Source organism: Equus asinus, chromosome 4 (assembly GCF_041296235.1).
Source record: "Equus asinus isolate D_3611 breed Donkey chromosome 4, EquAss-T2T_v2, whole genome shotgun sequence".
Taxonomy (NCBI): domain Eukaryota; kingdom Metazoa; phylum Chordata; class Mammalia; order Perissodactyla; family Equidae; genus Equus; species Equus asinus.
In genome coordinates this window covers 102,336,036-102,362,990 of record NC_091793.1, presented here as the reverse complement: position 1 = coordinate 102,362,990, position 26,955 = coordinate 102,336,036, and the positions used below count along the sequence as shown (strand labels likewise).

At 40.9% G+C, this 26,955-nt stretch overlaps 1 protein-coding gene across 1 annotated transcript in view; it reads left to right on the top strand.

Moving 5' to 3' along the window:
* DPP4 (dipeptidyl peptidase 4) overlaps positions 1 to 26,955 on the top strand; it is an 86,783-nt gene that overhangs the window by 40,814 nt on the left and 19,014 nt on the right. Inside the window, exons 9-20 of the mRNA XM_014860096.3 lie at positions 3,401 to 3,561; positions 5,033 to 5,145; positions 13,128 to 13,263; positions 15,326 to 15,370; positions 17,467 to 17,574; positions 17,831 to 17,898; positions 18,862 to 18,915; positions 19,300 to 19,421; positions 21,167 to 21,214; positions 21,459 to 21,557; positions 23,856 to 23,925; positions 26,380 to 26,574. Of these exons, the coding sequence (XP_014715582.3) occupies positions 3,401 to 3,561; positions 5,033 to 5,145; positions 13,128 to 13,263; positions 15,326 to 15,370; positions 17,467 to 17,574; positions 17,831 to 17,898; positions 18,862 to 18,915; positions 19,300 to 19,421; positions 21,167 to 21,214; positions 21,459 to 21,557; positions 23,856 to 23,925; positions 26,380 to 26,574 (1,219 nt within the window). The remainder of the gene's footprint in view (positions 1 to 3,400; positions 3,562 to 5,032; positions 5,146 to 13,127; positions 13,264 to 15,325; positions 15,371 to 17,466; positions 17,575 to 17,830; positions 17,899 to 18,861; positions 18,916 to 19,299; positions 19,422 to 21,166; positions 21,215 to 21,458; positions 21,558 to 23,855; positions 23,926 to 26,379; positions 26,575 to 26,955) is intronic.

The window sequence follows — 26,955 nt, the reverse complement described above, 5'->3', positions numbered from 1 at the left end:
TTTGTCAGCTCTCTCAGGAGAACAGCTGGATGGGGCTGGCCCCAGGCATGGCAGCACACAATCATTGTTTAAGGCACCAGAAGTTGGGGCAGATCCCCTGTGTGGCTGTTTGAGAAGGCCAGTGGCACAAGTCTACTGCAGCTGACAAGCCCCACTGCCCACAAGCCCACACACTGCGTCAACGCAGTCCTGCTCAGTGTGCACACCCCACCCTGCCAAGGTGGACCCACTTGCCCTGCTGCAGACGGCCCAGCAGACCCTACCAATGCAGGCCTACAGGTTCCCCAAGGGCTTACTGGTGGGCGGGGCCAGTCCCTAGGGTGGGCTGCCTGCCTTAGCTGAGCTGCATTAAATCATTGCTCTGGTGGGCAGGGCAAACCACTGCACTAACAGACCAGGGGAAGAAATCTAATGGCGTCTGCCAGTGTCTGTCAGCACGCCTGTACTAGGTCACAATATGGCTGCTGCCAGTGTCTCAGTCCCTAAGGAGGTGGGCCCAACCACCTCCTGCCTCTCTGAGATGCACCCAGAGCCTATCAAGTGAGTCTCTTTTACCAAAGGTCTATGCATCTTTCTTTCTTTCTGGTGATTTTGTGTTGGCTTCTGGAATGGGTAAGTCTATGCATGGGTCCTTTAAGAGCAGGCTTTTTTTTCTTTTATGTTCCATAGCTTTTCTGGGGATATTCCCCATTGATTTTAATATCCAGCAAAGCCAGATATTATGGCACTCATCTCAGTTGTGCTGAATTCAAAGGCTGCTTATTGTGGCATAGGTTTCCTGCTCAAATCCTCCACTCCTCCAGGAAAAGCTTCAAACCTTAAGAATGCTCCCAGCTATGAAGCAGTGCAGCTAGAGTGTGATTTGGCTTAGCAGAAAGGTATTTCTGCCTCTTCCACCTCTGTCAGTGTTGTCCCTTGTGGGGATTCTTTTTATCCAGTTTCCAGTTCAGTCTCAGAGGTAATTGTTCCAAAGGTAGTTGTAAATTTGTTGTGTCCATGAGAGGAGGTGAGTTCAGAGTCCTCCTATGCCGCCATCTACCTATTACTTTACTTTAGTTAATAAGTGTCTTCTTTTTTGAAAATGGTAATACTTTATCTCCTCATTTGAAATTAAATACGTGACGTTCACTCTTGAGTATGAGTGTAGTTTACCTAACCCAGAGCTGATAATCAGAATTTTTGTGAGAGCAAGGATGAGAAGGGATGGAGAAAGAAATAATTCTGGAAGATGGAGCACTCCTTACCCCGCTGAAGTAGGAGTGTTGACAGTGGGGGTGTGGGTAACAGTGCAATTCACATTGAGTGACAACCACCTGTAAGGTGCTGTGCCCAGTACTGGGGACACAGAGACAAAGGCTACCCAACTGCTGCTCTCAGGGAATTCAGCCCAGAGAGGAGACAAAGTTGCTAACAAATAATTGTCATGGAGCTAATTAAGTGCCCTATTCAGGGGAGGACACTAGGTCCAGGGGGTACATAAAGAAGGTCAGAGTGGTGGGACAGGAGATATTACAGGATGGTGAGAGTCTGGGAGTAGGCGGTACCATAGACACCTGTGCTCACAGCCAGCTTTGTATCAGGAAGGGCTGGGAATCTTTTCCTTCCTTTATCGTTCTCCTTTCTCCCTACCCATGGTCCCTTTATTCTCAAGTCTTTGAGTTTGACCAGAAGTAGTTTTATAATAATGACTTTAATACATCATTGATATGGAAAAATATGTTCTGTATTCCAAATAACCACTAATTCAAAACACAGAATGCTGCCTTTACTGAAAAGTAATTTTAAAAACAATATCCGTGCTGTAATTGTATTCATTTTATGTAATTGCATCTTGATCTTAGACTAGAACCAGTGGATAGAAGCCACAAGGAATGAGCCATCAACTCAGTATATGAAGAAGTTATTAGTGGGAAGCCCCCTTGACTTGGAATCCCAAGGCCTGTGTCCTAGTTCTTGTTTCTGGCAGTTCACCCAATCTCTCTCAGCTTTAGTTGCCTTCTCTGTAAAATGGGCTATGAACAGACTCACCCACGTACTTTGTGAAGACTAAATTAGATAAGTGTTGTGTAAATTCTAAATTTCTACATAAATGTAACTCAACGACATAGGTATAAAATAGTCAAAGGGGGAACAGGCTGCCTCACCAAGTAGAAGGTTTTCTGTTACTAAAGGGGCCAAAATAGGCAGGAAGGGACAGTAGTGCACAGAGATAAAAAGCATGGACTCAAACCAGACAAGTTTGGATTCATTCTTGATTCTATCAATTGTTGGCTGTGTGACCCTTGCAAACTATGTATTCTCCTTAAGCCTGCCTGCTCTCTTTGCTCATCTGCACAGTGGGTTATTGTGAAGATCAACTGAGATAATAGATGTCAATTACTTCTCTATTATTATTGGAAACAAGCATTTGGAAGAAACTTGCAAAGAAGCCTCAAGAATCAGAAAAGTAATTGGGATAGATGATTCCTTAAATCTAAGATTCAAGCTCCTATGCTTTTACTTTTACCTCTACACTCAGAGCAGAACATGAGAGTTTGGATTAAGTCTTCATAAAGGACCAGAAGTCTCCATCTAGTCTACTTGAATCCTCCATTCCTGGTTGGTAAAAGAGGTTTTGGCATTTTAAGAACCAAAGGTCAGAAGTCCCATGAGTAGACCCCATAATAAACATAAAAAGGAGCTACCTTTGCCAGAGCTTGAGGAAGAATCTGTCAGTGTTCTGGAAAGCAAGACCTTTCCTTTCATTTGCCTTCCTGTTTGACCCTCTTCTCTCACCCATCAGGATACACACCAGAGCAGGGTGTTAATCCAAGGGAGTCTTCAGTTTCTAGGCTAGGCGATGGAGATGTTTCTCAGTAGGGGTCTCACAGAGCTCCTTGCCATTCTAAATTCCTCCTTCCCACACCTTGTTTGTGCCAAGAGTAGTAAACTCTGGGCACCATATTGGTTTGATAGCCTGGAGCCACACACCACCCACCAGTACCCTGCGGGCTCAGTACAAATTGAGCCCAGTTGGGGAGAGTATGCTGGCATGTTGACTGTTGGAAAATTAGAAAGGAGAATCAGCCCCTTGTGTGAAATTTACTTTTAGTATGTTTTGTGGCATAAATTTAGAGGATTATAAGATAAAGAAAAAAATGTAGAGCTTATATTAAATATTGTGTGCTAAAATATTCCAAAATGGTCCAACGGGTTACTTATTTTTACATTCCAGATCTATCCTTGAAGATTTTATTTTTGTTCATTTGTATTACTCTGATTTTGGAAGCCCAGCAAATGCAAAGTGGTTCATTAGTTGAACTCTACTGTAATTACTAAAGCTAATGAGAACAATATTTTGAATGCCAAAGCCAATTTATCAGCTACTTCTTGTAACAGAACAATTTATGTCTTTTTTCAGAGGAAGTCTTCAGTTCCTACTCCGCTCTGTGGTGGTCTCCAAACGGCACTTTCTTAGCATATGCCCAATTTAATGACACAGAAGTCCCGCTTATTGAATACTCCTTCTACTCTGATGAGTCACTGCAGTACCCAAGGACTGTGAAGATTCCATACCCAAAGGTCTGTGCTCCTGTTCAGATAGTGGTTCCGTGATTTGATGAGAAGAGAATGGTTTCATTTAATCCTTTCCTGCTAATGAAAATATTGTCAGTCTCTCTTCAACAGCTTGCTGTGATTACTCTTGCTGAAGTCAACAGCATCTGGCAATTTTAAAGTATTTTTATTATCCCAGGAAAGAGTGTGATTTAAGGTTTTGTAATTTCTCCAAAAACTTTGAGGAATGACAAGCTGAAAAAGATGGGGAAAATGCTTTTGAAAGAGGTAGGGGGAATAGAAATGTTTAAATGGAGGAAAAGAGAGGCTATAATTGAATCACAAGCTCATCTCATTTGTGGAAGTTGGAATGTGCCCTAGATGAAGTTGAAAAGCTTGGTTATATATCAGGTTGCATTACTAATTAACAGATACATGACTAGTTTTAGTGATTCTATTATAGATTTGGCACTAATGTAAATTTCACACGTCCTACATTTGGAATAATAGTGTCACGTCTTGGTTTTCAAGGCTGTTCTCCCACTCTGGGATGCATGTTTATGAGAATTGAAGAGCTTTATTAAGCAGTGTAAGCTGAGAAAGAGGGGGATTTAGAAAGAAGCCAGGATTCTTCACTGGTATCATAATAATAATGGCCACAGTATTGTCTATAGGAAAATCTCATAGTAAAGTGGTTTTCCTATAAGCAATTTGGGAATAGGGACTTTTATTTTTACCAACTCACTCAATTTGCTTTATGAAGAGCTGCCATTTTAGGAAGACAGAGGAAGTTAAAAGAAAAAAAATCAGAGACTAAATATGGAGATGTATTTTCAGTGGAATGTTATTTTTTGATGAGTGAAACTGGCCAAAAAAACGCCATAAAATGTACTCGCTAAAAATATCATATTATTTCTAACTAATTTGTCAATTGAAAATGTATGTGTATATATAAAAAGGTTTCATAGATTTCTGTCATAATATTGATTGTAAAGCTCCAATGTAGTGAACTTGAATTTGGAGTGGAAATGATGGCTTCCTAATTAGCATTACTGGCTCTCGGCTCAGGTAAACTAGTTTTCCTTGTGGACTGTGTCTTTGGCTGAACCCAAGGTATTCTTCCTAGTGGTCAGCCATCAGACTTCTTGTCTTCTGGAGTCAGGGTGTATTTGCAAAATAATGGAATTGATTTTAAGAAGTTTATTCTTGTTTTCATGAAATACGTCAATTATGAACGTTCGTTATTTAAACAGGAGTGCTTTGGGTCTTCAAGTCATATGTACATATATGTCAAATCTATATATTTTTTTGCCTGAGCATGAAAAGGTTGTGTTTCGTGACTCTCCATTATGTTCATTTTATCTATCTTAAATTGTTTAACTGTGTCTGACAGTTATAATTTCATGGGGGTAATGCAGACATTTTTGTGCAGCTTTAAACTTGTGCAATGATGTTATATTTTTTTGTCAATACTAATTCCATGATTGATTTTTCCTAGGCAGGAGCTGTGAATCCAACTGTAAAGTTCTTTGTTGTAAATACCGACACTCTCAGCCCAGCCACTAATGCAACTTCCGTACAAATCACTGCTCCTGCTTCTGTGTTAATAGGGTAAGACAATTAACCCAAATGCTTGGGTTGTAAACAGTTTCATAGCTCTCAGTTTCATAGAGAACTTTTAAAAAATGAATGGCAGAATCATTGGTAGCCTCCCATTGTGTCACCCAAGCTGACAGTCATTCATTCTTTCATTCAACCGCTGTTTGTTGAGCACTGTTTGTTGGTGGTGGGGTTGCACAATGAACAGAGCAGCGACAGTCCCTGATGTCATGGAGCCTACACTTAAGGTGGGGGAGACAGACAACAACTAGGTAAATACGGAAAACTATAACATGTCAGGTGGTGATAAATGTGAAGACAGTCAAAGCAGGGCAGAGGTTAGGGTGATGGTGGAGGGAGGTGAGGGAAGCCTTCTCTGAGATGACCTATGACCAGTGATATGAAGAAAGCGGGCATCTAGCTGCATGGATAGCTGGGGGCGCAGCATGAAGCAGAGGAAGAGCAAGTGCAAAGACCCTGCAGGGGGAACATGTTTGGTACATTAGAGGACCTGCCGGGAAGCCACAGTGACTGGAGCTGTCTGAGTGAAGAGGACAATGATAGGAGTAAGGTCAGGTCACAGGGGGCTTTGCAGATCCTCGTAAGACCTAGAGAAATTCAGGGAAACTGCAAATTAAATTTAGGGAGCCTCATGTCACTGCTGTGCCTCAGGATGTCACATGCTTAAATAATCCTTGGTGGTTTGAAATCCTGCCATTGAGCACCCTCAGCCCCCCGCTGTTTTCCTGTAAAGATCACCATGCTGCATGCAATTGATCACTATCAGGTAGCTCTCTATTCATTTCTGTTATTTATGTTGATTTTGTTGTTGCTTTTAAATAATAACTAGCATGTATTGAGCACTCATTATGTGCCAGACACAAGGCATTATCATGTTTTATCTTATGAATCTTTAAAGTAACTCTCTCTCTTTCCAACAACTATTATTATATGACTGTTTACAGATAAGAAAATGAGGCCCAGCAGCTAAGAAAATGACCAAGTAGGAGTCTATATTCAAACCTGTCCTTCTGTCTTGAAAAAAAGAGTGTGTCTGCTAGGTCCCTCCCTCTGTGTGAATTCAGCTGGTGCTCTCAGATTCCTGAAGCTGTCATCAGAGCAAAATGGAAGCGTCCACTCTCCCAGGGTTGCATTACCACATCACGCATGCTATAGGCTTTGCTCTGTGATTATTAATTCATTGACTTGGTTAGAAATATCTATATTAACCTATTCTTTCCAGGGGAAAATCATTTATTGGTAAATTAAAAAAAATTATTTTTCCTGAGTTTGTCCAAGGGTATAAAAATCTACCCAGAAGTTCAAAAATCTGCTGTTTGGTCCTGTCCAGCCATCTCTTCAATCAACATTGATTGAGCACCCACTGTTTACACTCACAAATGTCCACAGGACTGAGCTTCTGCCCTTCTAGCACTTGTGATCGGGTAGAGGATGTAAAACATTCTGATAAATGACTGCAAGAACAAATATGATTGAGGTAGAAACAAGGGCTGGAAGCATTCTAAAGGTGGGGAGAGGAGTTTTCCATGACCCCAGGGGTCAAAGAAAGCATCCTGGAGAAGGTGGAGGTTGAACAGGTAGCATCCCAGCAGGGCACAGTGAGAGCAAAGTACTGAAGTGGAGGGAGCCTGGGGCGTGCACGGGGCAGTCCAGGAAGAGTCCCACAGGGCCTGGTGTGACCTCTTGATCTACAACCAATATCTGTCCACAGGGAGGATGAGCCATGAGGTCCTGCTTTGAAAAATATGAGCTCCGGAAAGGGTTGTAGACCTCGCCAGCGGTTTGCAAACTTTTTTAAGGATCCAGAAACCTTTGTTTGAGTGAGCTATAACACAGAAGTGCAGTGCCAGAAAACTAACAGAAGATTGGTTGCAGGCCCAGTCCTTGTCACCTTGCTCCCCCGAGGAGTCTCAGGAAATTAGACAGAAGCTGTGGGGACTCCAGAACACACTCAGAACACCTCTGTGAGACCAGATAAGAGAACTGAGGCTCAGAGAGGTAAACTCAATGTGCTCTAGGTCAGCCAGCAAGTTAGCAGTGGGAGCTAGGAATAGGACAGAGGCCAGAATAATTGAATAATCAAGTTAGAATGTATTGAGTGCTCCCTATGGGCGGGGACTGTGCTTGGCGCTCTGCTCACGTCTCATTTATTCCCTACACGCTCCCTGTGGTCTCATTTTCATGGCCATTTCACAGATGAGGAGATGGAGTCTTCGCCACTTAGAACTCACTTTCCAAGGCACAGTTGTGAATTGCTGAGCTCAGGAAACTGAAGCAGTCCTAGGGACTTAGTTTTTGCCTGATAGAAGTGAATCATTAAGTCTGTTTGTGGTTCTTTATGCCACCCTCATTGTAAGGGCTGCCTGACTCATGGGGATATTTTGTGTGGAACGTATTTAAACCAAGGAATCATTTTTGTAAATGCCACAGGAATGTGTTGTATAGGGAATTGCAAATCCAGCTTTGCTCTCTGTTAACACCAGTAAGACCACAGCTTATCTGAAACCAGGTTCACGGTCCTCTCTGGGAAAATGTTCTAGTACGTGGTGATGCTCCATTTTCTGGCCTCAAACAAAGATCCAGCAAGGCTGAGTTAATCTACGCAAGTGATACCTCTTACTAAACTGCCCGGCACACTCTGATATGTTACCTAGCAGTTCACTAGTTCCTAGAATTTGAGGCCCTGCCAGGATCAGCATGTTACTCCCTCCTCTGCCCTTGTGCCCATCACTAATTTTCCCGTTAGGCCACATCGTCCTTTCATCACAGAACTTCCAGCAGGTGAAGTTCTCCAGGAGGATAAGGCTGGTTTGTTGTTTGTTAGGAGTGGTATCCTCTGACAAGAGTGAGAAGGGCATCCAGTCACTCTTCCAGCGACTCGGACATGACCCTGAATTAGGGTGAGCCCTCCTGGCATCCTCATTGATTTAGAGCTCAAGTTGACTAGATTCATTAAGCTGATCATTTGTAGTGACTACTCATAAGGGAATTTGAAAGAAAACAACATATCATGTAAAATTATAAATTTCCTAAGTGTTTTATTTAGAGCATTGCTTCACATTGCTGAATCGAAGACAAGTTCTGCAGGTAGGGGCCAGTCCTATAATATCTTCAGTACCCAGCTGGGTGCCTGGGACATAGCAAGTGCCCAATCAATATGTGTAGGATAAATGAATAGATTAGTTGATGGATGGATGGATGGATGGATGGATGGTTTACGTATGTTATACATGTGACTTTGTGTGTGGAATAGGAGTTTACACAGCCAGCACCAAAAATGGCTTTCGAAACAACTTTGCCTAGCAATCCCTCTTTTCTGCCTCCTCCCAGCCATCTGCAAATTCTGTGGCTTGAAACTAGAGAATTGGGGAGGGTGTGTCGTACTGAGATGACCCCACCCAACATCTGCTGAAAGGCTTCCGGGCCCATCACACCCAGTTCATGACCTGCTCCACCCTGTTCTGTCTGCTCCTGAGGGACACAATAGATAAAGACTTGCTATGTCTCCTCTGAATGGTTGATGACCCTTGGTCTATAAATTAGGGACTTCAGGGCCTGGGATTGTCACACAGGAGATAAATGTACTGGACTGAAATCCCCTGGAAGCTAGTGACACAGGCAAGAAAGGAGGCAGTTTAGGAATTCACATGCTATGGGTGCTGCATCCCTCAGATCTGCTCCATCTCACCCCACCCATTCCTCTCCTCTCCTCAGTGATCTGTCAGCAGACCTGGGAGGGCTGGCATCCCTATCAGAGCAGAGGGTGGCATGGAGCCCACGGCCAGCACTGGCAGAACGCCTGCTTCCTTGGGTGATTCACTGAATTAATCAGTCCACCGTCTGCAGTGGCTCTTAGTAGCAGTTTTCTCTCCAATATTCTTTTCAGTTAGTAATGAGTACCTTATTTTAAGTGTCCTCAATATACCAAAAAAAAAACATTTACACAAATTAGAGGAATTAATATCACTCAACAGACATTTATTAAATGCCTACTGTTTGCAAGGCAATAGTCACTTTACAACAGGATTCTCTGTACTATGACTTTCAAAAGCAAATCTTTCCCAGTGCATTCAAAGATGATTTGCTGTATAAAATTCAGTTTTTCAGTTTACACACTCTCTAGGAATAAATAGATTGCATAGAATGAGGAATTTTATCCTGAAAAGAAGCAAGAGGGTGAAGCTAGCTAGTAATATCTACCAGAGGGATGGGTGGAGATTCTACAGAGGGAGCGAGGGATTGGGAGCAGAAAATCTGAAGCCAACTGCTTGGTTTGAATCATGGCTCCAACACCTTCCAGTGTGTGACCTTGGGCAAGTTACTTAACTTCTTTCTCCTTCTGTTTCCTTGTCTGCTAAACATGAACTCTAGCATTCCTACCCCACAGGGTGGTCATGAGCTTTATGTCAAGCACTAAGGACAGTTCCCTGCACATAGTAGGCTCCACATGGGTGTGAACTCTTATGATTATGTCCACAAATTACTTCATTACTTTAGTATTAAAATCAACCATATTCCCCTTAGACTAATCCTGTTCCAGAAGTTAGAAGAGCTTGTTGAATCACTATGTCTAACCCAGGATAGGCAGTCACTGGCTCAAGGGAAGCCCAGGCTGTCTGTAAGGTCCCTCCTCTGCCCTTCCCTCAAACATGATATAACCAAAATCTACTCAATATTTGCCTTTCTGTTTTTGCAGAATAAAATCGGCGTGTAGTGCAAAGTGTAGTTGATGATCCTGCTTGTTGGATTCTTCCAGTCTTAAGTGGGGACTTAAACATTTCAGTAAAAAATACAATTAAGCTATTGGTTTCCTTGTATCTTTTTCATGACTCACTGATACCTTGGCCTGGCATAATCTTGACTCAGGGCTGAGATATGCACCCTCCTTCTGTTTCCACTTAATTCTACATCCTAAAGAGAAACTGCGATTGAAGAGAAGTATGTTTATATGAGAATTCAAAATTAACTGTCTGCTCCTCTGGTGACCCGCCTTCACTGAGGCCTCCCAGGGTGCAGAGTACACCTTGGCCTGTGGAGAGTGACAAAGGTAGTGGGGGATATGAGTTCATGAACCTTTGATCTAGGAATGGGCAGGAAAGATGCCAGGTGCATGTGAGTTTCCTGGCAGACTTCCCAAATTCCATTCCTCAGTGTTTTTAAATGGGGACGTTACTTTTATATGTCTGATCTCTGAACCTGAAGCATAATTTATGGCTTCTAGTACATAAAGCTACTTAGTACCAGGTAACCCCTCAGTCATGTTAAAGAGTTTTATTCCCCCTTCATCTGCCCCTTCCCCGCACTGGGACACTTTAGAAAATAAGAAAGCTATTTCTGGAGCTCACGTTCCTAATCGATATCCACGGAACCCTTGGAAAATGTGTGTGGAAAGGTAAATGATTTTCATCAGATATACAAAGGGTTTTTGACCTAGAACACTAAGAACTACTGGTATAGAACAGGGGTTAGCACACCAGGGCCCAAGACCAAATCCAGCCCCCCGCCCGTTTTTGTATGGTCCTGCAAGTAAGAATGGTTTTTACATTTTTAAGTGGTTGGGAAGAAAAATCAAAGGAAAATTAATACTTCATGACATGTGAAAATTATATGAACTTAAAATCTCAGCATTTCATTGGTACCCAGCCACACTCTCCTTACATATTGTCTCTGGCTGCTTTTGTGCTGCAAAGGCAGAGTGGAGTCATTGTGACAGACAGCATGTGGCCTGCCAAATTTAAAATATTTACTGTCTGATCCTTTACTGAGAAAGTTTTCTGACCCCTGGTCTAGAAAATTAATTTCAAAAAATTTTATTTTCTATCTTGTGTTTCATTCTTCCATTTCCTTTGCAAGTTTTTATTTCCTATCCTCAATAAGATTTATTTGCCTTTCCATTTTCTCATTTAATGTTGTGCCCTGGGTACAACACAGAAGAGTTAGATGAGCTGAGGCACCCTTGCTCCTGGGCAAGCAAAAAAGTAGTCACACTCTCAGACCCTGCAGCCACGCAGTTGGTGACAAGCACCATAAAGCTGGTGATGGCGGTGTAGGAGAGGGTTTCCAAGAAAGCATCATGGACAGGAGGTTGTTGAGTAAAACCTAAAGAAGTTGAAGCATGGCAGTCTTGTCAGACCGAAGGACAGGTTGAACAAAGTGGGGCAGCTAGGAGACCTCATAACGTGTTTATGGGACACCAGCCATGCAGACTAGGTAGTATATAGGTTCTTTTTTTTTTTTTTTAAAGATTTTATTTTTTTTCCTTTTTCTCCCCAAAGCCCCCCAGTACATAGTTGTATATTCTTCGCTGTGGGTCCTTCCAGTTGTGGCATGTGGGACGCCACCTCAGCGTGGTTTGATGAGCAGTGCCATGTCCACGCCTAGGATTCGAACCAACGAAACACTGGGCTGCCTGCAGCAGAGCGTGCGAACTTAACCCTCGGCCACGGGGCCAGCCCCAGTGTATAGGTTCTTAATAAGCAAGGGAAAGGCGTGAAATGGAGAGGAGTCCCTATTTGTGCCAATGTGGTGCTTTGCTGCTGGGTGAGGGGGCTTGGTCTTCTTTCAGTACCTGCTACCTGCAGCGGGGGCAACCTGGAGGCCCAGGTACCCCTGGTGCGTTAACACGGTAAGTGGCCCCAGCAGTAGAAGGGGGACAGGGAAGTAGTGACAGGTTTAAAGTGCTTCATCCAGCACCTGATCCACCCCAAGTGCTCAATAACTGTTTGTTGTTTGATTTAATGTCTGTGAAGGGAGTGGAGACAGGAAGTGATCCATGAATTCTGAGGAAAGACAGAGCTCTTTAGGCCACAAAGGACAGGACAGGATTTTTCCCTGTCTTCAGCGCTGCATTCTACAGAATTTTAGGGATTGCCTGTTTTGCGCCAGGTAGTCTGCTGAGCCCTGGGGCTACCCTGTGTCCCCGCCACAGAGAGCTTGCAGTCAAGCAAGGAGAGCAAAGTGACAAGAGGAGGGGATGGTACAGCCTGTGAAGGAAAGAGCAAGGGAGCATTTTTAGAGCATTTGTGGGAGAACAGATATGGTCATAGGGCCAGATGGGAAAAGGGGAAAGAAAAGATTTCTTTGAATCCTTCTGACAAAAGGAAACAAGGCTTTGATCAGACAATGGAAAGAAGTGATTAATTAAGAATAGTCATACAAAATCAATCACTGGAGGGTGGGGACAGCCAAATAAAATAAACTATCCAGAGCAAATATTTAGGGAGGCTAGTGCTAAAGTAAATTATGAATTCCATGCATTTCACAATAAATCAAAATGAACTTCCAAAAATGTTTAAAGGTATGTGTTGGAGCAGGACGCACTGCTAGAGATATCTCTATTTGTATAAATTTGTGTTAAAATGCAAAAAGATTCCTTAACATCTTCACTTCGTTCATGTTTTGACTCTTGAGAAAAGTTTTTTTACAATGTAATTATTTGATTTTCAAAATTTGTAGAGATGTGAGTCAATTTTTTTCCTCTTTGAAAGTGAAGTTGAGAAAAGGGTCAGCTGTAGTTTCACCCCAATAGGAAGAATTTTCTAGAGAAACACATCAAATTACCAGAAAATATTCAAATCCCAGCCAGTGTCCCTGGCCTCATTGTAATGTTCCATCAGGACAGCAGAAAATAAGTAGAAAAATGTCACTCTTGACTCCCTGGCACCACCAAGTCCAAGTGGAGGACTTGAAAAATCTTGAGCCATGGTGTGCGTCCCATTTGGTAAGGCACTGTATGATGTTAGCTGCTGTTTTTCCTGTGAGATACATTTTAATTTCCATTCAAAATTAAATTACATTTTAAGCATTAAGAAAAGGTGGCATATTATGGTATAAGTCGTTTCAACCATTTAAAATTGTATTCCCATTAAGATTGATTTCATTGAGTAAAATGTCTATTTGTACCAAGGTCTGGAAATACTTATTCTCTCTCTCTCTTTCCTTTCTACTTACTTTCCTTCCTACCTTCCTTCCAGGGATCACTACCTGTGTGACGTGACATGGGTAACCACAGAAAGGATTTCTTTGCAGTGGCTCCGGAGGATTCAAAACTATTCGATCATGGATATTTGTGACTATGATAACTCCACCGGAAGATGGACTTGCTTAGTGGTAAGGTGGAATGGGGATGCTCTGCTTCTAAAGCTGCATGTGATCTGAGGGCTGTATGAAAACAGAGAGAGTGAATGGCTGGGAATCCAGAAATAAAGCTAGAGTGTCTCTTCTTTCTGATTCTGTCTGACCCTGAGGCAGTGGGTAAGTCTTGACTAACTTTTAGATAATCTGATATATGGTGGTACTTCTATTTCGCCATCGCTCATGAGTCATACTATTTTAGTTATGGATATTATCACTTGGGAAGGGGGTGGGTGATTGGAAACCCAGAAGACAGAATTTGATGTCAAAATTCAAAAAGTCCAAGAGGGCCACAGCCTGCAAGTTCCATGAAGTGTGTTTCAATAGAGAAATACAGGGAATGAGGAATGACCAGCTGAGTATAGGTGAAACAAAACACATATCAAGAGGCCACAAATCCATTACCATCCTGTGACTATCTCTAAGCTTTAAAAAGCTTTAGGATGTAAATGGATAGCTACTAGGCTGAGAGGGTAGCAACACTGAGGCAAAGGCCGGTGTTAATCCAGCTTTGAGATGTTGGAGGGGTTCCAGCCAAGAGACCACAAGGTCCAGCTAAGCTGTTGGATCAGAATGCAAGCCCCTTTGGAAGCCAGCAATCTCAGGAGGGGTAGGCTGGAGGACATTTGCTGGCATTTGTCAAGGACACTCTACAAGCTTTTTCTGGTAATGGGCCTTGTGCCTACATACCTCCCCTCCCTGCTCCCATCCTGGTTGAGCACAGGGCGTGTTCTCGCTTCAGAAAGCTTGGGCAACCTGTATCTTGAGTCACTCATTCATTTATGCAGGAAACATTGAATACCCATTATGTCCCAAGTTGTATGCATAGCTCTGGATATTAAAAAAAAAAAAAAATGAATTACACAGCATGCTTGTCCCCAAAATGTTTATGCTCTAGTAGGGAATACCATTATGCAAATCAATAATAATAGTTACCATTTCTTGAACATTCACAGTAGCCAGACACTGTGGAGTCTGAGGCTCAGTAAGGTTAACGAGCTTGATTAGGTCACATAACAGCCATAATCCAAATTTAAAAATCCAAACTCTCTGCTTCCTGCCAATTAAATCATCCTCATATCAGGATATTGTGCCCTAAAATGGTATAAGTTAGGTATAGAGAGAATACAGGGCAAAAGAAGATGATCGCCTGGACTGGGGGCACACACAGTAGGAGGGGAGCCGACATGGGAGAGACACAGGACAGTCGGGGATAAGTTGCCGTACGCTGGGCAGACAAAAGCATAGGGACCCTATGAGCAGAGGCTGTGCAAAGACATCCAGTGTGAATAGCTTGGACCATGCAGGGTCTGGGGGTACCTAGGACTAAGCATTAGGGGAGAGGCACAATGCTGAGAACTGAGGTTAGAGATGTAGGCTAAGGCTCAGCTGCCATTCTGAGGAGTTTGAACTTATCTTGTAAGACATGGGGAGCTCTTTCAAGGTTCTAAATAGGAGAGGATCATGATAAGATAGAACTGTATGTTGCCAAATGAGGTCAGCTAGGGATTTAGCAGGATGGAGAGCAGGAAGGAGAGAACAGCAGCTGGGTCTCCATCCAGGAGATCAGGGCAATGGACCAAGGACACCTGATAGGACATGAACTAAGGCAGCAGTGGTGGAGAAGGACAAGAGAAGCCAAAGAACTGGATGACGGGGACTGAGGGGTGTCCCTGTGAGAAGGCTAGGTCTCTGGCTTGGGTGAATTGGTACCACTAACCAGGAGAAGAGGGAAGGAGTAAGAGCAAGCTGGTGGGAATAGAGGAAAGATAACATCATTATCTTCAGTTCTGTACCTATTGAACTGAAAAGGCCAGGGGAACTTCCGTAGACCCAGGGCAGAGCTCTAGGCAAGAGGGGTAAATGATCTAAGGTAATTACATAAAAAATGCCAACATAAACACAAATACGTGAATGGAGATAGCTTTCAATTGTTTTAAGTACAATTTTGCTTATATTACCACAAATTGTGGCTGAAAAATAGAATTCATCATCTCACTTTTCTTTGAAACACCTGTCTGTATTTTTCCCTCCCTAGGCACGGCAACACATTGAAATGAGTACTACTGGCTGGGTTGGAAGAGTAAGTGTTAAAGAGTTATGGGTTTTTTTGTAATATAGATAGATTTTCAAAGTTATTCAGTATGTAGATATACCGAGCAAGAGCCCTACGTTATTTGTTATTAATAGAGATATTAGGTGACCTATTTCTCAAAATATTTAAATGCCCCCTGTAGAGATATCTTTTTATAGAGCATATTTATCATACTCACTTGGAAAAAGAAAGAAGACAAGTGAAAAATCAAATGAAGAGCAGACAAAACAGAACACATACTGTAGGAGAATTGTAGCTCCCGGTAAGTTAAAAAGCAAACATTGCTGAAAGGCGGCCAAGATGCAGAATGTGCTCATTGACCTCATATTTGAAGTTAATGTGCTTAGAGGCAGAAAACACGGGTTCCATCCACAGCCTGCACAAATGTGTCAGGAGATGTGACTACATCCAGCAGAAACCCAGCGGCATACACATCACACCTGCTATGCACCTCTCTTTGGAGGAAATCATGCTTATGCGGGTTCATACTTTACTAGACCCCTTGATGCAGAGCTTTATCCAAGAAAGCACGGTGACCCTCAGAGACTTCTCATGCTTCGCACTCATGCTGTGCTATGCCTAGAGCAGAATCACCAACCACTTTGCTACAAGACCATGGAACAGAACAAGTTGAGGAAGGCACTCCAGCCAAGGTGGAACATTGTGTGAACGATGAAGAATGAATCCCGCCTAATTTTTATGACCACTTCTGTTAAGCCCCTTTTAAGAGAGAAACAAAGTGACACAAAAATATAAAGACTTCACATCTCTTGGGGCATAGAGGTGAGGTCCCCTGGACCAGGAACACAACCCTTTCCAGCTGGGCATAGAGCTCCAATAGCATTCACACGTCCTTTCCTTCAGGCATTGATTGGGCAGAGGGGAGAGGTTTGCCAACATGAAAAGTGGTTTCCTCCATGGCAAGAGACATGCTACACTTCCTCACGACTCTTTGAAAAAAATATGTTTTTTCCTCTCTGTATTTAACCAGACAGATGCCACTTTTCACACATTTCTACTAGGCACAACTCCATCCAGGGGAAACAGGGAAATGTATTAAAAAGATAAGGCTGTGAACACAGGTCTAGAGAGGGGAATGTGTTTCAGAGCTCTGTAATGAGAACACCAAGTGTACTGCACGCCTCAGCTTGCTCCATAAATGAATTCGCTTTGAATCACTAAATAGAAGAGGGAAGCATTTTTCTTCCTTCCCAAAATGGGAGCTGATGAGAAAGGAAACATCGAGGTTGAAGTGAACCAACAGTTTTAAAAGACCATCTCCTACCTGCTCTCAAACGGAGGAAGGGAATCGAAGTCGTAAAGCGACATATTCCTTTCAGGCTGGTATAGACACTCTTCTGCTTAAACTACATTATGTTCTGAGAACTATCTTTTATGGAACCGTAAAAAATGGAAATTTTGTTCTATATTTCCATATAAGTGTTTTTTTTTTGGTAAATTGTTGATCCTATTTAGCAAAATTAAAAGGCTTATAATAAAAATAAGTATATGAATGTTTCCATCTGAAATATGTGACAGACCTTCCTTATAGGATCTGGTCCAGAAATGGTTAAAAACTTTCTAAGTCTGACTTTCAAAAAGAAATGTGTGTAAAAAAAAATAGGGGAAAAAAAACCCCTCAAATTACAAATCACCTCTAATCTGAAACATTCAAAAATAATAGCAGACTGAAGAAAGCACGTTTGAGACCCTGAGGAAATTTACTTCTTAAAACTGAAAGGCTAATGCTAATTTTTGCTCACTTAGAGCCAGCAGTCATGGAGTTATCCTCCACAGAGAGGAGATGCCCGAGGATACCAATATCCACTGCTATGTGTTGAGTGTCCTGTGTCAGCCTCTTTCTGTGCATTCTCTCATTTGCTCTGCACAAAACATTCCCTGGGAGTTAGATCTTGTCTGCACTTTCTAGAAGGAGAATTTTCTTTTGAGACACTGGTTTCATTTGGCAAGTAAACGAAGCCTGAGTTTTGAGCATAGGTGTTGGAAGGACTTTCTAAAACTAATCTTGGTACTAAGATGAGACTTGTGCTGTACTGCGTTTTTTGTTTTCCATTATTTTCTAGTTTAGGCCTGCAGAACCTCATTTTACCTCTGACGGGAACAGCTTTTACAAGATCATCAGCAATGAAGCAGGCTACAGACACATTTGTCATTTCCAAGTAGAAAAGACAGTGAGTATTCTTAATTTATTTCAGATTGAGCTCCTTTTCATGAAACTAACTTGAAGTGGAAATCATTTGGTGAAGTCGATCAATGCGTACAAATAATCAGACTAATTCAGATTCCCCTGTGGTATCTGGAGTCGGGTAGGATGGGGTAGGGAGACCCAAGAAGACCAGAGATGATCTGAATTCCTGATATAAATGATTTAATCCTCCTCCACTTTTTAGAGAGTCTAATAAAGCTCTTTTTCAAAAACCCCACCAGGGTTGCACATTTCTTACCACAGGAGCCTGGGAAGTCATTGGGATAGAAGCTCTTACCAGTGATTACCTGTGAGTATTCTAATAATTGACAGGATGTTAACATACTCATCAAATCACACCCTCTTTGCCCAGAAATAGGGAAAAATCTCCTACAAATGAAGACTAGTCTATTTGGACTGTGTTCAGTACTTTTTTCTTTTTAACATACGGAAGGCTTAATGATTTCACAGATGCTCAGCAGACTTGATACCATGCCACCAAGCAGCGCTACCTCTTCCTCTCACCTGCTCTGCATTAGAGGAGCTGCAGCCTCTTTTTCCTAAACGTCCTGGAACACCGTTCTAGCACTCAGGGGCATTTTGTTAAATTTCAACTGGCACTGAATTTTTGGAAGGCGTGGAGAGGCTGTCTTATCTGTCCGTGTCTCTGCCCTACCCTCTGGAAAATAGAAAGCTTTGCAGAGGCTGTCAACTACCATGCACAAGTTGGTTGGAAAGCAAGTGTTATTTTTCATTAGAATCTTAGATATTTTTATAATTCTTTATTGATCTCACCACAGAGGAATTTTGCCACTGCCCAAAGCAGGTTTTGAAGATCCTCTTTAGAAGTGGCTCTGCCACTCTCCGGAGGATGGGGCTCCTGCTATTGAGTAGTTTGTGTTATAAAACAGAAAATATGGAAAACAGTGTAGATAAAAGGGGTCTCAATTTCAGGCTAGTTGTCCCGTCATATTTTTCTTACAAAAGACTTTTGAGTTTTTACTTGTCTCTTTAAATAAGGGGGAAATCCCTTGGATTCAGATAGTTTAGTCTGTTAAATTAAAAAAAAAAAAAAAAGAATGTCCTATTCAGAGATGATGCAGAAAAATGGCTTGTAGGGGGCCAGGGGGCAGGGGAGCAGTGATAAGAGAAGGGCAAGCAGTAACGCACAGGCACTTGTCTGAGCACTAATGCTGGTGTTTGAGTTAAATGGCATGTACTTGACTTATCTTAAAAATGTAATTAATATATATTTCATTTTGTTTTTTCCCAGATACTACATTAGTAATGAATATAAAGGAATGCCAGGAGGAAGAAATCTTTATAAGTAAGAGCTCTATTAAATTATTGAATTGAGCCGTTTTAGCTGATGAACAGGTCCTGCGGCTCTCTTTTCTTTTCCTTTTTTTTTTGCTTTGTTCTAACTAATATATTAACTGGTATTGCTATCGAGTGCTTTTATTCCTTTATAAATCAATCTGCTTGTCAACAAAAGAGAATGACTTTATTAGGTGTTTTGTGATATTTCCAAACAATAGGAAGTTTGAAGTATTATGAATTAATTCATGTATTTATTTCACGTTTTTAAAAAAAGTTTTTGAGGATTGCTTTGGCATTCCCATATCTTTAAAACTAGAATATGGCATTATTCAGTTCCTTCCATTCATTGATCCTTTCGTCAAGCACTTAACTTCCATCATTGGTTTTACAGAATCCAACTTAATGACTCCACAAAAGTGACATGCCTTAGTTGTGAGCTGAAGCCAGAAAGGTGTCAGTACTTTTCTGTATCATTTAGTGAAGAGGCGAAGTACTATCAACTGAGATGTTCGGGTAAGTGTGAACTGACTAGGGAGCTGGGAGGAGGGCAGCGGGGCTCTCACAGCGTCTGAAGCAGCTCCCGCCATCCCCTCAGCTTGCAGGCTTCCCTCCCCTGCCACTCACCTCCTCTCTCTGGACAACCTTCTTACCACCCTCCTGGCTCACTCTCCCCATCTCTGAAATCTCCCTTTCTGTCGCCAGTTTGGGAAATATTCTTTCTGCCCTGTTCCATTCTCTCCTTTTGAAACGGAGGAGTCCTTGAAATCATATGAGTCCCCTTCTCTCCACTCACATTTAAGAGGTAAGTTAACCACCTTTCCTTCCCCTTCTAACCAGGAGACTTGCCTGTCTTTCTTTCAACCGAAAACACCCCCTCACGCCCCCAAGCCAAGCTTATGTATAACAGAGGCACTTTATACTTTGATATGCACATATTGTGAGTTTTTAAATTATTTTATGCACTTGTCCCTTTGGATGAGAAAATGTATGTGGGTGGTGTCTGCCATGCAGCCTGCTCACTGCTCCATCTTCTGTTGCTATTGTTATTATTGTTTTCTTTATTGTAAGTGAAGAAATCTGGACCAGGAGAGGCAAAGTGACTTCCACAGGTCACACAGCTAACGAGGCCCAACAGGATTCAAACACAGGCCTCTGCTTCCCAAGCCCTCTGTTAAGCACTGTGCTGGATTACTTCTCAAAATGAAAGAATCTAGATATTCTGAAAAGAACGTTCATTGCCAAAAAAACGTCTCCGAACTAGTTATCTGAGTCTTTCTTTACTAGTATATTTTCTTTACTATTATAATTCTCTTTATGGTTCTTTACTATGGCTGTCTTTAGTCACTGTTTCTTGGGCATGTGTTTTATACTAGGCACTGTGCTAAAAGTTTTATATTCGTGATCTTGTTTGATCCTTAAGAAAATACTATACAGTAAATATTATTATCTTCATTTTATGTGTGAGGACATTGAAGCATAGATATGTTGTCTTGAGTCACACAGCAGGTAAGCCAAGATTCAAACCTGGATCTGTATAATGCCTTCACTATGGTTCTGATCAAGTGTAAAAATTAATGTTATTATGCAAGTACATCAAAATCAAAGAGCTCACAAAATAGCTTTCTATACATTACCTTCCACTCTGCAACTACCACAGTTGGGATAAATAGTGAAGATATGAGCGTGTGAGAAAAACACTTTTGCATGCCAGAAAGGAATCGCTATCCAAGTCGGGCGCTGTGCAGATGTGTTTCCTGGTTCCAAGACTCAGTGGGGTGGGGGCAGCGGGAGGTGAACCCCCCTTCCACCAGGTGAGGCTAGCCCCAGAGCTCTGCCCTAAGATGGGCAGGGCCTGAGGGCTGGTGTGGTCCTCGCTGGATCCTGGATTTAGAGCAGGGAAGGATAGGCGCTCTCAGAAGGTCCCCAGGGCTTAGTTCACAGATGAGGAAATTGGGCACAGGGATGATAACGTGCCCCAAAGCACTCAGCAGGACCAAGTTCATTTCCTGCTTCATTGTACTGGGCCCTGTGCCTTTCCAGTAATACTTCCTACACTCAAATTGCCCTTTAAGGAAAAGAAAAAACAGCTGACACTTATTAAGCCCCTTCTCCACTATCATATTTATTCTATCAAAGTTAAATGTATCAAAATTCTATCAAAGTTAAATGATAATAAATGTTATTATTTAAAAGTATGCTATCTTCTTTTAAAACATAAAACTCGTCTGAAACATATTTTCCTCTGATTACGCTAACAGGCCCTGGTCTGCCCCTCTATACTCTGCACAGCAGCAGGAATGATCAAGGTATTTCTCCTATTTCTCCCTTTGTTGCCTTTTCAGGAAAGTGTGTGCATGAATAGGACCAAGATGTATTTGGCATAATGTGATTTTCTTTGCCTTTCGGGTGTCTTTAACAATGACTAGAACACAGGGCTTATAACCTGATGTGTAGTCCCATCGGTGAATTGCCTGCTTGTTCATTATTGCTCTGCATAATGCAGATTGTTCACATTGTAAGGAATTACTGCTGCATTGTGTATTTGTTTAGAACTGAGAGTCCTGGAAGACAATTCAGCTTTGGATAAAACGCTACAGGATGTCCAGATGCCCTCAAAAACACTGGACTTCATTATTCTGAATGAAACAAGTAAGTTCAATTTCTCTTGGACCAGAACTTTTCATGGAAATACCAGTAAAAATAGAACTAAATATGATAATTTGATCAGAAAATATGCATTTTATATTATATAAAATCTAATTATTTTTCCATGAAATGTTCTGTCACAAGAACTACTAGCTTTACATTCTTTTGTCTTAAAATACAGTACCATTCTATGTAAAATTTATTTTTTTAAGAGGAAAGGTATTTGGAGAAAATGCACTATTGTTAGTTTAGCTTCATCCCATTAGTAACTCTATTTTACTATTAAGTATGAATTGTGTGTTTAACTTAATGATATCCTGATATATTTTACCTTCAACCCGAAGAGATCAAAAATATCTGAGATAGTTATATAAAAAAATTAGAGTTGGCTATAAAATGTTGAGATTTCAGTCTCAGCAGACAAATCTTGCATTTTTCCTAAGTTTCCTGCCCCGCATAGTTAACCTAGTCCCTGGCCGAGTGGCCTGATCATGGATATTCAGGGACCACTAAGGAGAATGGGGTTTTTCTAATAGGAAATCTTGTCATTTTTGTTTGTTTTTTTCCATTAAGGGCTAACAACTCATAGTGAAGGGAGAACCCATCAGGACTGATTTACTTTAGATTTTCTTTTTAATATAGGATAATAGAAAAGACTCAACTCATCTAGTTTTAAATGGCAGGAAGACACTGGAAAGTGTAGGATGCTTCTGAGGAACAGCTTAGGGCAGTGCTACTCAAACTGAATGTGCATGAGTCCCCGGGGAACTTGCTAACTTGCAGTCTGATTCAGCAGGTCAGGGTGGGTCCAGGATTCCACGTTTGTAATTAGCTCTTAGATGATGCCAGTGCTGCTGGCCTTTGAATCAGGCTTGAGTGACAAGGACTTAAAGTTCTGGTGAGCTGACTGGACTGCCTGGGGCAGAAGGCATTGAATACTGAGATGTGACATTCTATTTTAGTTGGTACACGGTGGGGAGCCCCTGAAGGTTTTGGAGTCAGAGAAGCCACATGATTGGATGAATAACCTGATAGAGAGTGTTGCTTGGAGCTGGCAGAGGGGAAGGGGCTAGCTGGGAGGTGCTGATGCATTCCCAACTCCAGGAAAGGAGAGTCTGAGGGGGAGGCAGGGAGCAGGAAGCAGAGGAGGGTAGGCCTGGGAATCAGAAAGAATCCCCCCGGAGAAAACACTGCATTTTCAAAAAGGGGGAACTAAAACACTTCTAATCAACTAGTGTTGATTCAAACAAAGGAGAGATCAAATGGTGGGTTTGGCATATTCGTCAAAAACATCATGATCAACTGATAGTTTGACATTCTATTGAAATATAATAGAGACTTAAATTTTTGTTCTTATAAGCACATTTAATCAGAAGGCATATAATAATCAGCAAAATACAAATTGAAGAGAAATCTTATCTATATAAAGATTTACTCCTAGATCTTTCTTTTTTCTTCAACTAAAATAATTGCAACAAAAAAAACAAAAAAGGTAAATGTAAGGAAGAAGAATCTCTAGAGATAAGGATTTTTTTCCCCTAAAGGTTAAATCTACTTAAGCTGGAAATAATCTTATTAAAATATGGAACAACTCTCCTTTTTTTTTTCTTTTTAGATTTATTAGTCTAATTCGTCATCCTGAATTTGGGAGCAAAGGATACTGATTTATTATTGAGGGAAATATTTTATTAAACTGATGTTAAATCAAGCGCAGAGAATTAAACAGATCTGCAGAAGATCATACAGAATATACACAACAGTTTGCTCCATGTAAACCTGATTTCATTCTGTGAAACAGTGCTGAAAATGGGAACTCAGCTCTGCGGTCTGGGATGGCGATAAGAATTACAAAAATGTTATTAAATCAGAATTTTAAAATAGAGTTGGGGCCAACTAAAAATCCTAAACATCTAGGAAATTCAAGAAGAGGAAAACATTTTGGAGGAAAACTTAGAACATAAGCCATAAACAAACTAGATAAGTAGATCAGATGCCAAAGAACAGAATCATAAAAACAAAACATTAGCAATTCTAAGATGCACTTTTATTTCACAAGGCACCAATGTATTTAATAGATACATTAGAAACAACTTTATTGTTTTAACCTTAACTAGTATTTTAACCTTAAAGAGAATGTTTTTATATCTTAAAAACATGCTAAATCTAAGCAGTTCATTTTCTTTTTCTCTTCTAATTTAACAAATTGCTAAACTAGATATGACTTATCACTGACAGTAAGAAACCGAAATAACGTGCTAATAATCGTTGTTAATTCACTAATGAATCTTTCTGTTTGTTTAGAATTTTGGTATCAGATGATCTTGCCTCCTCATTTTGATAAATCCAAGAAATATCCTCTACTAATAGAAGTGTAAGTATTCAAGAGGAGGGAACAATTTAGAAGTTAACTGTGGTACATTTTTTGCTCAGTGTAGCTTACTGAAAAATAGAGCCAAATGCCTCCTTTCTCTCTTCTTGAATCATTGTGAAGCAGTTTTACAATTTCCTCCTTCCATTTTGCAATCACAAGCCCAAACCTATGTTTTCTTCCATCTTTCTAATGGAGAAGGTAGACACTCTTCCTCCATCATAGTGGCATATGGATTTTGTTTTGATTGATTTCCCTGAACTGCAAGGAAATTCCAAAGGCATTCTCAAGTCCCCATTTTTCATCCTTACTTTGTGGACATTTTAACAAGCAAGAGACGCATATTAACAATCTTCACATTTCCTTATGCCTAGACTCACCCAACCATCTCCCGTTGGTTGCCTTTGATTCATTAGACATCAAGTTTCTCCTCCTTTAGTTCCCGAACTGTCACTGCCTGGTATGCTCCATTCCCCTTTTTGGTGAAGAGAAGATATGATATAGGAAAGTATTCATTTTCATCTAGTCTTCTTCAGTCTTAGAGAAAATTCTGAAATCACAAGTCTTTGAGCAGCAAATGTGAACTCATATAAATTCTCAATATGGCATCTTTGTAAAATATTTTTGTAAAATAAAATTATTAGGAATACATTTTACTTTAACCTTTCTAAAATTGCCCTGACCTCATGCATAATGCCACAATGCCGCTCTTCCTCTCCTGGCTTGCTCGTTTCCTTTATTAAAAACAAAACAAAAGAAACCAACAAGTGAGCTGGGTGCATGCTGCATGCCAGGCAATTTGCCTTATTTCATTCATACAGAAACCGATGTGAGTTCTATTAGGCCAATTATATAGAAAAGAAAACTGAAACTCAGGGGCGTTACTTTTCCGTTGCAACTAGCAAAAAAAAAGGAAGGGTATAGATATTAGCATCAGACACAGCCTTGCTCCACTATATTCCCAGTTCCATGTAAACAGAACAAAAAAGCTCAAAGAAAAAGATATTTTAAACTTTCGCATGTGCTATTTGATTTTCCTTAAGCCTAACTTTGACGATACTGACTCTAAATTGCTTTAGGCTTTAGCCCGATACTAAAAAAGAGTCCTTTAGAAAAGAGCGATATTTTTATCTTCTTTAACTCCCCAGTAAGTAACGATTAAAACTCCCCTTCATTAGGAAAGTTAAAAAAAAAAACAGTAAATTTAGTTCCCATTTCTTTTCATTTATTTTCTTCTTCATGGGCTTAGCTGTCTAAATCTTTGTTTTCTATTTTTAAAAATAATGTTACTCTTGGGGGTTAGGTAACTTGATCTATAACTAATATTAAGAGGAGCTGAAACTCTACCAAATTTTAAATCATTGAAAAGACCAAGGCATTTCACATGTTGTTAAAAAATGTTTACTTGCCCAAGAAATGCTTGAATGCATTCTTCTTTTTAAAGTAAGAATGTTACAATACTTAGTTTAAAATTAAAGTAATACAATATTTTGTTTAAAACTAAAGTTCTTTTGACTGTTCTCCCTAAGGAGATGGAGGAAAATGTTAGCAAATGTGTGCAAGCGGGACTTGTCCAATCCTGTGGAGGGCACAGTGAGCAAATGAGTAAGAGAGATAGGCTGGGGCCAGAAGAGTTACTGAGAGGGTCTGGGTCCAGGAGCAAGCATAGTGCAAAGGCGACATATTTAAATGAGGCGCAATGAGCCATAGGGAGCTTCTCCTGATTAATGAACAGAAATGAGAGGGCTTAATGGAGATTGTGCATACAGCTGGGTGGGGGGTAGGTTGTAGTCTATTAAGACTGCAGATATAAGGAAGTTAAACTTGTTGATAAATAAAATGCCGAACAACATACCCATTTTCCAATGTAGTCTATTTCTTTCTCCTTTGAAGTTTTAAGGAACAACATTCATTCATACTTTGGCCCATTCCACAATGACTTGTAGAGACTTAGTATACAACACTGTGCTAGGTACTGGGAGAAATGTAATGCATATTACATAGCAATCAAAGTCCTTAAGGAAGTTCTGATGTAGGAAATATACCTGTAGTCTGGGAGTGTATTTTTAAGCTGAGATGGAAAGATACATTCAAAGCTGCATTTATTGTCATCCTCATTATGTTTTCATGACACAACTCCCCTATCCCAACTCTTAGAGAATTTATTTCTTTGATTTCCAAGATATATATAACTTTGAAGATGTTGGTCTGTGAAGTCTGTGTTTGATAACAATCTTCAAAGATAAAACTGATAGGCATCTTTGAAGGCAACCCCAGCCATTTTAGTCCTGTTGCCAAGTTTTAGAGGACCTATTGTGGACACCCTGGTGGCTGGCACGATTTCAGGCTCATGAACAGGAAAGATGTACACTTCTTGTCCACAGGGAATAGAAATGCAAGCACTCCTCATTTGATTCAGGAAAACCACAGAGGCTAACAATTTGGGATTTTCCCCAGATATGGAGGCCCCTGTAGTCAAAAAGCAGATGCTGTCTTCAGACTCAACTGGGCTACTTACCTTGCAAGCACAGAAAACATTATAGTAGCTAGCTTTGATGGCAGAGGAAGTGGTTACCAAGGAGATAAGATCATGCACGCAATCAACAGAAGACTGGGAACATTTGAAGTTGAAGATCAAATTGAAGCAGCCAGGTGAGTGACTAGGAGGTAAATTCAAGGGTCATCTGATTTTTCCCCTTCAATTAGTATTTTAAAATTGTAAAGTGTGAAGAATTTAAAGAGTGTTGGGATGAATTTGCAATCTTTCATTCTTGGGGTGGATTTTTAGTAAAGATATCATGTTTTCATAAAATGTATGTTGTCATAGATTTGTATACACAAAAATATTTCCTAAATTTCTCTCTGTATGTGACTCTAGAAAGGGAGTTGACATATGTGCTACCATCTTCTAGGAAGAGAGACTCAAAATTCATCAAACATATGGACAAACTGAGGGATACATGCACCCCTGAGTAAACATCTAACTAAACAAGCCAACCATCCCGAAAGTGAAGGATAAGTAGAGGAGTTCAG